Here is a 12205-nt window from a genome sequence, read left to right as displayed (position 1 = left end):
CATAACATAACATAACATAACATAACATGACATAACATAACATGTCAGAGCTGTTCCTTTACAGGGTTCAAAACCCGTGTGACTGGTTGATTGTCAAGCTGCATGGTGCGTGATGATGAAGTGGTAACATATCAAGTAAGTATCCATTGTGTTACATACTCGTGTTTAATCATACGGTCTTAGGTAAAATCTGTCAAATTCAAGTGTCTTGTTCATATTATTGAAGATTTTTAAATGTTATAATTTAAGAATAATCTGTAATGTAACATTATTTCTCTACAAAACCTACTTTCATAATTTTGGCATTCCACGTAAAGTTATTTTATTTTATTTTGTGTGTGTGTGTGTGTGTGTGTGTGTGTGTGTGTGTGGGTGTGTGTGTGTGTGTGTGTGTGCGTGCGTGCGTGCATGTGTGTGCGTGTGCGTGTATGCCCCATCTTTCCCATTTTTACTCTTGGCTCTTAGAATAAAATGGTAACTGTTAAAAAGTCATATAAATCCAATTTATAGTCAACTCATCCACAAGTTAATCAATCAATAATGGTATCATTGTGATTTTTCACTTCCATAAACATTGTTACCTGAAAGAAGGCATCCACATGTTGTTTGGGTGCGTCAGTTTTCAAGACAGGGTAAGTGTATTTTCCCATCATGTCATATATTGCTCTAACAATGTCTGTCATCTCCTGTGGAATACAAATGAGACATGAGGTGCGACAGAATATCTAAATACAATGTGTTTATAATAATTTTTTAAAAATTAGGAAGGTGAGGAATCCATCCAGAGCCACACACCTCTTTGTTAATGTAACCATCTCTGTTAATATCATAGAGATTGAAGGTCCACTGTAGTTTCTCAGTGACGGTGCCCCTCAGCAGGATGGACAGAGCTGTCACAAAGTCCTGATGGAGAGAAAAACAAACGGGATTTTGGAAGTGAAATCAAGAATATTATTTGAATAAGAACAATTCCAAACTCAATGATTTTGGGATAATATTGTGGGAGAAGGCATCAATCAAGTAAACCTCAAACTTTATGGAGCCAGTATGTGCTGAGTCAAATGCATTGAACAGGAAATGTGCGTAGGTGCTTGCATCTGCAACACAGGAAGTAAACAAGTCAATAAACCAGGTAGAAACAACACAGAGACTCACATCGTTCCAAACACCTTCTCTTTACCTCCATGTGGAAAGAATTGAGAGTATATTTGTTTAAAAGTTTCTTCATTTACGATGCCACTTGGACACTCCTGGAGAAGGGGGTGGGGGTGGGGCAGAAAGAGGCGAGGTTGTGAGAGATTTAAACAGTTAACCTGAGGGATCACAGACTGGTGGAGAGAGTGTGATGAGCAAATAATGGGTGAATCATTAAATCATATGTGTATTATTAGATTACAGTTACAGTTGTGTAGAATAAAACATTAAACAACAAGCTTGGACCAGGTATGACCTGAATGGTTTCCTTTCTAACCTGTCAGGTATTTATAGAATGTTTAAATAAACCTAATGAAGCTACAAACGTCTAACTGACTTATTCAAACCCTTGATTTACATCAAATAAATAAAATATTAATGCGTTTTTAAATTATTAATGTTGCCATGCACATCTAATTTTTTCAGACCAGAAATAGTAGTAATGGATTCTAGGAGGTTGCATTATGAAGCTCTCGTTTAGTTCATGTCTATCTGGACTTTTAACTATTAGCGATTACAGTTTATATAACTGGTTTTACACAAACATAAATGAGACTGGCTGATTAGAGTTGTTTGATGACAGAAATATTCTTTATGTCTTTAAACCAGTTTCTTGGTTTTCAAGACTTAGTGGATGTTGAAGAGGATTTGATAAGTAAGTCAGGTTAATTCTACATATTAGCCCCAGAGCAGATATCTACAGTATAAAAGTCGCACAGGACAAATGTCATGGAGAAACCAGGTGTTGGTCTTCCTCTCTGAGTGCTCATTCACTTACATTCTTAAAGCCCCGGTAAAGCACCTGGAGCTCTCTTTTGCTGAAGTTGGTTTGAGCCTCCAGCTGGTCCAGGCCCTCCGGTCGATGGCACACCATGGTCATCTCCAAGTCATCATCAGCTTTGTCTGAAGAGGTAAACACACACAAAGGAGTGACAAAGAGACACAAAGGATGGACAACAACACCTGAGAAAGAAGTTTCTATATGAACAGCGAAGAGGTCATAGTGCTGCAGGGATAATATCATGTAACGTTGTTTTTATTCCGATCATCAGAAATAACAGTGTTGGAAAAATGAGGGGACAGTAGAGGAATGAGAGGTAGAGGTCAGTCTAACGGGTCCATGTTCCTCCCCTTACCCGCCCTTTGATTAACAGCTCATTATTCTCCACGCTGGAGGGGAGGGGACGAAGGACAAAACCACACACACGCACACGCACACACACACACACACACACACACACACACACACACACACACACACACACACACACACACACACACACACACATACGCTCAGGACTGTAGGTGGACATGGCTCCTCCCCTCTCTTCCTCTCAGACACTACATTGCACAAACTCCCTGAAGCAATCTAAAGCGTAATAATTATACATGCTGTTATAATTGTGCATAATTTAATTGAAATAGTAATAAAAATTTCAGAATATGATAAAGTGGCCATAATGAGCAGTAGTAAAATATTAGTATAAAAAAAAGTCCTGGTGCTTAAGTAAAGATGGTGTGTGTTATGAACGCCATCTCAGAATAATGCCTGTCAGATGGGTCACCAGTGACCAGCCTGTCCAGTTGTGTCTGTATTACGGTGATGGATGGACTGTTAGACCATCAATTATATCATTTGGAGGGACCGCAGGGTGAAGATCATCTCCCAGTTCTCGGCTTATATATGCAAAGTAAAATCAACCTACAGTACTACCAGTGTGCACTAAAGCATTCTTAAGTGTCAGAATTCAGCATACACATGGTCATTCGCATTTTCCAAAGTTTGAAATACTGTCAGTATTGAAATAGAAACATTTTCATCTGTGTGGCAAAACCATTAGTAATGAAGCAGTAATGTTTCATTACCCTGACACCTCACTTTTCCTATTCCCTCAGTCAATCATCGCTACCAGGTCTGCATTTTTATTGTTTCAGGCTAAGACAACTTCATTTGGCTGCTAATTTATACTTCAGTCAACAACCTCTTCTTCAGTAAACACTGTTATCATTTAACGCGTCAGCAGGCTTTTTCATGGAAATAATTGCAGAGCACTGCCATCATGGCTTTAGAGTAAATTTATATTTAAAGTGTCAGTTATGATCTCACGTCTTCGAAGCACCAAATCTAAATTAGTTCCTGGGAGGCAGCGCTACATATGCTCTATAATGACAAGCGAATACAAATACAATTTTAACCCGCAATCGTCAACATAAATTGCAATAACAATAATGTAATGTTACCCAGTAAGAGCTTATTACACTGTGCATGCTAATTTCCTGCATTAAGGGTACATTACTACATTATGTTAAGCAGACTCTTGTTATTTCTCTCTCTCACACACACATGCATACATGTACTCACACAATAAGTGGGGTGCATATGCTTATGTTCTTGTAAATGCTTTCAAATACAGACTCTGGTTAGATACATAAAGTACTGTGTGAGTTAAAAAATATACACTGCTCTGTAAAGCCTCACTGGGACTCCATTGTCTGTCCTCCGACCTTGATTGCACCTGCACAGTCACCGTCACACTAAAGACTGACCACGGCACAGGACGTCCCATCTAATAGTTCTCTGTATAATTATGTCTCCCAAAAAAAAATCACATTCATCATCTACATGTTTGACTTCACCTGACGCAAATGTGAGTCACAGATGTGCTCACACACAGCTGTCTATTGCAAAAAGTTCACCTCTTGCTTTCAAATCTTTGCAAATAACAAGATGGTACTGGGGCAAAAAATTGTTATCATGTACAAAAAAAGGCAACATATATATTCAGTTAAGAAGATAGTGAAGTATGTATAATTTTATTATATATGAATATGTTAAAGAGTAAAAGACTTACTGTATATTATTATTACTGGAAAATCTATGGTTTTAATCTTCAATACCTTCACTTGCAAATGGTTAAGAAAGGTCAAGTTGGGACATCTATCTACATTAAGTTAGTTAGAGCTACATCTCAGTCATTTCACCATGTTCTTGATGACATCAGATATTATATTAATAAAAATATTTGCTGTGTATTGAGGGAAATTTGTTAGTTAAAAACCAGCAGGTTTAAAATGGCAAAGAAAAAAAGAACTAATAATGAAATAATACAAAGTCCTGCACAGCCGACACTCTGAGCTGATCACTCAGAGCCGTGTTTATCACTGGAAATGAAAGCAGCTTTTTGAACTTACACTGTTCATTTTTATTCCTTTGATTTTCTGACAAATTACAAATGACTGGCAGATGGAAGCAAAATCAGATGCAGTTCTGACTCACCCTCCACCGAGATGACACCCAGTAAGTGCAGCATTTTGACGAGTCCACAGCAGAGCAGAATGATGGCGATAGTATGTAAACTGTTATCACTCTGCTCTTCTTGTTCCATTTGAAAAATGTCTTTCTTTTGTTCGATTGTGGAAGGCTTATGATCGACTTTAAGTCCTTTGCCTGGTCCCTTTCTTTTTATTAGTATATAAACTTTTGGATGAATGCTAAACTTTAAATTTTTTTTCACTGTACTCTTTTTCCCCATCCTATAGCATCAGAATCCTGTCCGTTCTGCTCCCTTCTGCTATGAGATCAGCAATCACCTGCCTTTCTCTACCTCTGTCTTTTTATCCCCGTGTCTCTCCACTCCCTAGGCTATCTCCCTCTTTTTATCCTGACCTTCGCTCCATCTCACTAAATACCCCACCAGCACCAGCACCACCCCTCTTTTATAGTCACTGTGTCCTTCAGTCTTGGGAACTTGGCTTCATCTCGAGGGTCTGATGTGAGCTCACAGTAACAATGAAAAACTCACCTTCTGCTCAATGACTGCATGTTCTTTATTTTGTCGCTGAGCTTTGTGTGTGTGTGTGTGTGTGTGTGTGTGTGTGTGTGTGTGTGTGTGTGTGTGTGTGTGTGTGTGTGTGTGTGTGTGTGTGTGTGTGTTCGAGAGAGAAAACAAATCAGCTCTTGATTAATTGGACAATTAAGATACACCGTGACCCCAGAACAATTGAAGGCTTTGTTTACTACTAGTAATGTTTCTGCCCAATCAGCAGGATTTTTGTGATTCACTAAAAACACAAAAATCCAATTTAGTGACTACAAGTTTACCAGGATCCCTTATAATCTGAATCTTGGCCGTTTATAGACTTAATATTAAGATTTACAGCAGGTAAATAAGTATAACTAGCTTTAACATGATATCACCAGCAGGTGGCAGCAAATACCCACTCAGGACCACGAATGAAGATGAGCGTCCCACTTCATTAAATGTGTTACTTGTAATTCATCTTATATTATTATTGATGTAGTGAAAGAGCAAAGGAAATCATAAGGACATGTTTTATTTTGTACAGTCAAATAAAATGTCTTTTATGCAGATTTTTATGATAATCACTAAATATAAAACATGTTCAGTGTGATAAAACACAGTGAAATCACAGTGAAATAATTATGAAATATTTTTTCACCATTGCTTCAGTGTGACCAGCTGGCGCTCAGCAGTTGGTGCGAGTTGGTGCTTAATGTAAATGCATTAGATGCAAAGTAGCTGTGATTGTCTTACGTGCTCAAGTGCAACTGCTGACTTGTAGACAGCAGGGGGCTCTGCTGCATCAGAAGGTTTCCCACAGAGTTGTCAACTCAAGGTTTGCTTTATTTACTGTTGAGTTGACTGTGGCAGCAGCACTGGGTAAAAAAATTTAATTTTAAAAACTTTTTTTTTTTAAATTCCTGGTAATGTAAATGTGACACGCTAAGGATGACAGAATATGTTTCAATGCCAATCATCAGTAATCATCAGAATGGGCATAATAATTTATCCACCCTGACATCTTTAAACAAATATTATTCAAATGTTGTTGGATAGAAAACCAGCAAAACCTTTTAAAGCAGATCTCTCAAATAAATTGAAGTGACCAATGATTTCTTATGATATAAGTGTGCATTAATAAACACTACCAAGAAAATCACAGGTAAAAAGAACATATACATTTATCACATGTGAAACACACTTTAGTTATTTACCATTTAATAATAGTGTTTTTAATCATAGCTTTTATATGTAGTGAAATTCATAAATTGGATTCGTTGATATATGCATTGATAAAATACACACATCTAAATCTAAAAGCAAAGGAAAAAGATCAGATAAAATACTCCTTTATTCGTCTGACAGTGGGGAAATCTTGAGGACATTTAGATGTGATTTAACCCCACATATCCAACTGAATTAACATTAAAGGTGTGGAACAGATGTTCAGCTATGACAAATTCAAATACTATACGTGTTCATTTGATTTTCATACATTTTCCATTCGGTAAAATGAATGTCTGTTGTATTTTTTTTTTCTCTTACTACAAAAACAGGCACTTGATATTCCAGGCTGCAGTTGAGAATCAGGTCAATTCTACATTCTGAAAAACACGCACTTCAAAGTGAGGCTCCTTCTTAGGTTAAGTGTGGCCCACTGGTCTTGTCCCTGGTAGGCCTGTTCAGTAATCCGCCAGTGGATATTAAGGAGATAATGATACACTTCTACTAGAAAGTGCACAGGAAACCTTTCTTTCCCAAAAAAGAGAATGATTTGAACTGCTCTGTTAAAAATGTGAGCTTTGGTGAGCAAAGGTCTAATTGCATCATTTGATGTGGGAAAGATCCAATGATTGCTGTGACATTGTACTGTTCTAAAGTTTTTACTGCTAAGAGTTGAGCTCTAGAAACATCCCCAAAGCTGAAACTGTAAACTCAGCAGGTTACAATAACCAACATAACCTAGAAAGCCTCCTGGAGGGCTTCACCTCCATCTGTTACACCTGCTATTATAAGCTGTGGCGCCTGACAGTGACCAAAAGCCTGAGCCGTTTTCTTTTCTGTTTGTACAAGCAATTGCCTGAACCGTCAGCATATAGATAGATAGACTGTCAGTTTACTCAGTCAGCAAATGTTACAAAAACACCACTTAAATCAACACTGATGCACATTTCCACCAGCCCAGAGCCAGGATTTAACAGCTGGTTTTCGTGTTTAATGTTAGCTCCCATTTCTCTCCCATCTCTTCCATTCTTCTCCCAGACACATTGGATCCTCCTTTCCCCTTCATTTCTTATCTTTGTCACGATGCTACACTGTCTTTCCTTCTCGTACTGTGTCCTGTAATCCTTGGGGAAAAAAAGTGTGTCATTTGCATAATATGAATTAGCCTAATCTGCCATCCAGGCGGCGATGGAGAGGACTTGCTCTCACCGGCCTCCTCAGAAGAGGAAAGCAGTCTCTAAGAAAGTAGCATCTCTAATGGCCGTGGACCCCCTGGAGGTATGGATGGAGTGTCTTAAAAATAGATTTCAGCTGCATCGGTTTTATTTACACCATGCTAAACCCGCACCACATAACCATGTTCGGTGGTGCGATTTCAAGATCTCATTTTTTAGAAGAACTGTTTTTGCGCAGTCGAAATGGGTTCAATGAAAGTCCAATGGCTTTTCAAACAGAAACACATCAAGCACTTGGGTGTCTTAAACAACATGCAGTCCCTAGCTTGCACACACACACACACACACACACACACACACACACACACACACACACGCACACACACACACACACATACACACACACACATCTGTTTTCTTACTAATCATCCAACTGTCATATAGCACTGGAGGGGGTTTGCAGTGTTGTGTGTGTTTGTGCTTACAAAGGCTGCAGACTCAGCTGGCTAGAAATACACCTAATGTCACTTTCTTACATATTATTGTGCCAATGTCAATTATATTAGGAGAGTGTGAAATACAGCTCATTTACACACATAACAGATTATTATTAGCAGCATGCCACCAATGATTTTTTTGGAGTAAATACATGTCTAGACTCTGCAGAAACACACAAACACACACAAAGGCACATACACACACACACACACACACACACACACACACACACACACACACACACACACACACACACACACATGCCACTGCATGCCTAGAGAGAAGAATGATGAGATGACTTAATAAGCACTCACACCAGCTAATGGAAGCGTGGGTGATGGAGAAAGGGAGCAAATGAGCGAAAGAATGGAATAATGAGAGAGTAGGGGGAGAAAGGTAAAGAAATGAGAATGCCAAGACCAGACTGTAGCGGTGGCATGTGAGAGCGTGGCAGAAAAACACGTGGCATGTAAGATGAGTGGGTGACAGATAAGGGGGTTAAAAGAAAAGAGAAGGGTAAAATTGAAGAGAGAAATTTGTGGAACTCTGGAGAGAGAATAAAAAGAACTAGAAGATAAGGTTGAAGAGAGTGGAGGAAGGCAGCAGAAATCTAAAAGGAAGCAAGATATGAGGAGGAGCAGTGGAGTGAAAGAGAAGATAGGAGAGAGGGAGGATGTCGAAACTCACTGAGTGAGGAAAGTAGAGATACATGGGCTGAGAAGAGGTGAAAAATTCTACAGGGAGGATAGAGGAATGTCAGGTCCATTTTTTTTGTGGGAGAGATTAGATATCACAAGTCGGCTTGACAGAAGGGGAGAGAGTGGCTGTGGTGTCAGACAAAACCACACAGACTAGACAACAGGTAGGAGGAAACTACCACTTAAGGGGAACTGTCACTAAACACACACAACAGACAACACAATAAGTTTAGAAAAAGACGAACAGTATTGATGGAACAGACAAATAATCTGCATGCAAACAAAGTGAGGTGTTACTTTTTTTTTCTCTTCAGAACACGGAGTTCAAGATCAGAGGATCAATCATGCAGGAATCTAATCTCAGAATATTACAGCGTTACAGCGACGCCCCCCCTCCGTGTCGCTGTCAGTGTCGGGATCCGGATAACAAGTTATCTGCAACACCACATGCTCACTTTCATGTGCTGCTGCACTAATCCTGCATCCGACAGAGAGATGCCACAACAGGACACCAGTGCTGCGAAACACCACCTGCAAATACCCACTGATCCGGATCCCATCTTAAACCCTCCTACAGTTGTAAAGAAGGAATTCCTGTTTACGACAGCAGGAGGACTTTGCATGTTTAGTGTATCTATAGTGACTATATGATTCAGTATAGCAACAAATTCAAGCCTTGACACCCATAAGGGAAGGTGTTTGTTTGCACATGGTAAGAACCAAAAAACAGGTGAATTCAAAAGACGAAGCGACCCAATTGGGAAATGTCCTGTGTGGGCAAATTTACATCAGAAACCAATAACAGTCCCAACAAATAACTGCCTGTACATTATTAATAGAGATGTGTTTGACTTAATGCTGACCGACTGCTCAGCATGTTCATTCATCAGAGCAGCCAGTTCAGGATCAGTTATGTGTGTACATACAGACGCGCATATATACATATTTATATAAATGTGCTTCACAGGCTTGTGTTAGGAGGATTAAATGAGGGGCTAAAACATTCATCAGAGGCAACAGGTCTTCTCTGTGTGCGATCGTATCTGTCACATCTCTTTCACATGGCCTTGACTTACTTAGGAATGCCCCAATCTCATCAACACCCACCCCCCCCCCCCCGCCCCAACCCCCATCAACCCGCCTCTCCTTCCCCTTGCAACCCACCCACCCCAAAAAAAACTGACATCTTTTGTTGCCATGGCTACCATGCTACCAAGGTAACGGCAAGACAGAGAAGCTGTGTGTGAGCAGAGTGACAAATACCTTCAACATGTGTGTGTTTACCAGCATCTGCGGACACAGAGACAAACACTCACACACACACACACACGTGCACACACACACACACACACACACTGTCTTGAAGCATAAGACAAACAGCGATCACATGGGCGCACATTCTGTCACAACACAACTTTGCTGTAGGATGAAAAGGTTCTCTTTTTCCCCTGCGGACACCTGTTGGTGTCACTCTCTCACTCTCACTCCCCTTTCATTCAGACACACACTGACACACACACACTGACACACACACACTGACACACTCACAGAATCATGTGCCCTCGTTCTTTCCCTGCATCTTAACTGAAACACCACTAGTTGTTCTTCTTTAGCCTGCAAGTCACGTATGAACTCCTGGAGGGTGTGTGTGTGTGTGTGTGTGTCTGTGTGTGTGTGTGTGTGTGTGTGTGTGTGTGTGTGTGTGTGTGTGTGTGTGTGTGTGTGTGTGTGTGTGTGTTTGTGTGTGTGTGTGGTAGATATAGTAAAACACCCCGTTAAAAGTTGCCCTGCAAAGGTAGTGTGTGTGCATGCATGTAAAGGTGTGTGTGTTTGTGTGTGTGTGTGTGTGTGTGTGTGTGTGTGTGTGTGTGTGTGTGTGTGTGTGTGTGTGTGTGTGTGTCTGTGTCTGTGTGTGTTCCCCTCACCGCTGGATGGCCTCCTCTGCTTGGTCTGCATGGTCAGCGTCCCCACCACAGCCCCCATGTTTGCTGTCGTCGTGGCGGCGGAGAGGAACGCGTCTGTGTGCTGTAGTCTGTATCTGTCTGTCACGTGTTTGAACGGGGAGAACGTGCACACACACACTCACTCGCCCCCTTCCCTCCTCGCCCCTTCTCTCTCTCTCCCTCTCCCCTGCTCCTCTCTCCTCAGAAAACCTCTTTCTATCACCCCCCCTTCAAGCTTTCTCACTCCATCTCATGCCGCAACACCTCTCCCTCTCTCTCCTGCTCTAGCCCCCTTTTTTCCACCTCTACTCTCCCACACTCTCTATCACCCTCCCTCCGATTCACTTGTTTTTCATTAAGGGTTGTAGACTGCCTTTAGCCTCCCCCTCTCCCTTCCCTTCCTTCCCCAACACCCCATCCATCCTGACTTACTAATAAATAAATAAAAAATGCCGTGATGTTCATTCACTAGTTTATAAATTAATATGAATGCATTGGTTTGTAAGTGATAACACACTGTGAATCACTCTGGAAGAAAATAACAAACACGCCAATTATTTTTCACACCTAAATGCATCTGCTTTCCACTAATGAAAGGCAAATAAACAAATAAATGTAGAGTGAATTATCAAGTTGACTTAATGCAGGACTACAGCGAATATAGAAAATATGTGTGAGTCACATTCTATTTTCTCCAACATTACAATAAGCTGATGAAAAGGTCACTTCGGTATGTCAGAAGCCCCACATGGTCATCGATCATTCCTGTTTACAATGTATACTGTACCCCACATACATGGTGATGGGATGGAGGACAGAGGGGGACTGTGTGTGTGTGTGTGTGTCTGTGTGTGTGTGTGTGTGTGCTTGTGCTTGTGTGCCTGCGTGCACGTGCGTGTGTGTGTGTGTGTGTGTGTGTGCGCACGCGTGCACGGTGACAGATTGGCTCCCAGGGCAGGAAGAAGGAATAGAAGGCAGAGAGGCAGGCAGCGAGAGAGCAGAAGGGATGAAGCGAGTAGGGAGTGAATTAAAAATCAGGATAAAGTCAAAGGATGAGAATAATCAGACTCAACAGCAGATCAAAACAAGTGTCATTTAATGCAGCGAGGAGTAAGTGCTGCCGGCTGTCTGAGATGCCTACACACCAGATGAAATCACATTTCAATTACAGCTGGATCAATACAAACAACGTACGAGTCTCAGACGATAAAGGAAGAAAAAAGAGATAAACTAGAAGCAACTGCAGATGATAAAGAATGTGCTCATTTAAGCATATGCAAAACATATTCAAGGATTTCCTTGGAAGACGTGCTGAAGGGAGTATATTAAGATGCTTTGACTTTCGGTAAAAAGTGAAAGTATTAGAAAGAGTAGTAATAGTAAACAAAGATGCAGAAAATGAACTCATCCCGGTACATGCACTTCAATGTTTTAGATGGCTGAGGTGTGAATTTTAATTTCTTTACTGTTTGGAGATTATCTGATCAGACGTTTGTGTTTAAATCCTGAATTTTTTTAAAAGTAGGTGTAGATGTCGGAGTAATATCGTACTGAGTTTTCAGATGATAAGATGGGCAAGCTCTGTTCCCGTCCACTCATCTCTGATCTGTTGGTCTCACGTTCCAGATAAAAGCCTCGAGCCTGACAATATGATATATAAAAATGCCATT

The 12205-nt window shown here is 40.6% G+C and overlaps 1 protein-coding gene across 2 annotated transcripts in view; it reads right to left on the bottom strand.

Moving 5' to 3' along the window:
• LOC137602562 (A-type potassium channel modulatory protein KCNIP1) overlaps positions 1–12205 on the bottom strand; it is a 34486-nt gene that overhangs the window by 3084 nt on the left and 19197 nt on the right. The window contains exons 1-6 of one of the 2 annotated variants that reach the window (XM_068325408.1): positions 10518–10635; positions 1973–2097; positions 1181–1250; positions 1027–1097; positions 796–903; positions 582–686 (exon numbers count right to left, since the gene is read on the bottom strand). In XM_068325408.1, coding sequence (XP_068181509.1) covers positions 582–686; positions 796–903; positions 1027–1097; positions 1181–1250; positions 1973–2097; positions 10518–10575 — 537 coding nt within the window. In that variant the 5' untranslated portion in view covers positions 10576–10635. Of the gene's footprint in view, positions 1–581; positions 687–795; positions 904–1026; positions 1098–1180; positions 1251–1972; positions 2098–10517; positions 10636–12205 lie in introns of those variants that run through there. The other variant, XM_068325407.1, reaches the window with a different exon arrangement.

Source organism: Antennarius striatus, chromosome 10 (genome assembly GCF_040054535.1).
Source record: "Antennarius striatus isolate MH-2024 chromosome 10, ASM4005453v1, whole genome shotgun sequence".
NCBI classification, from domain to species: domain Eukaryota; kingdom Metazoa; phylum Chordata; class Actinopteri; order Lophiiformes; family Antennariidae; genus Antennarius; species Antennarius striatus.
Note: the sequence above shows the minus strand (reverse complement) of the source record. Positions and strands in the feature narration are given on the sequence as shown.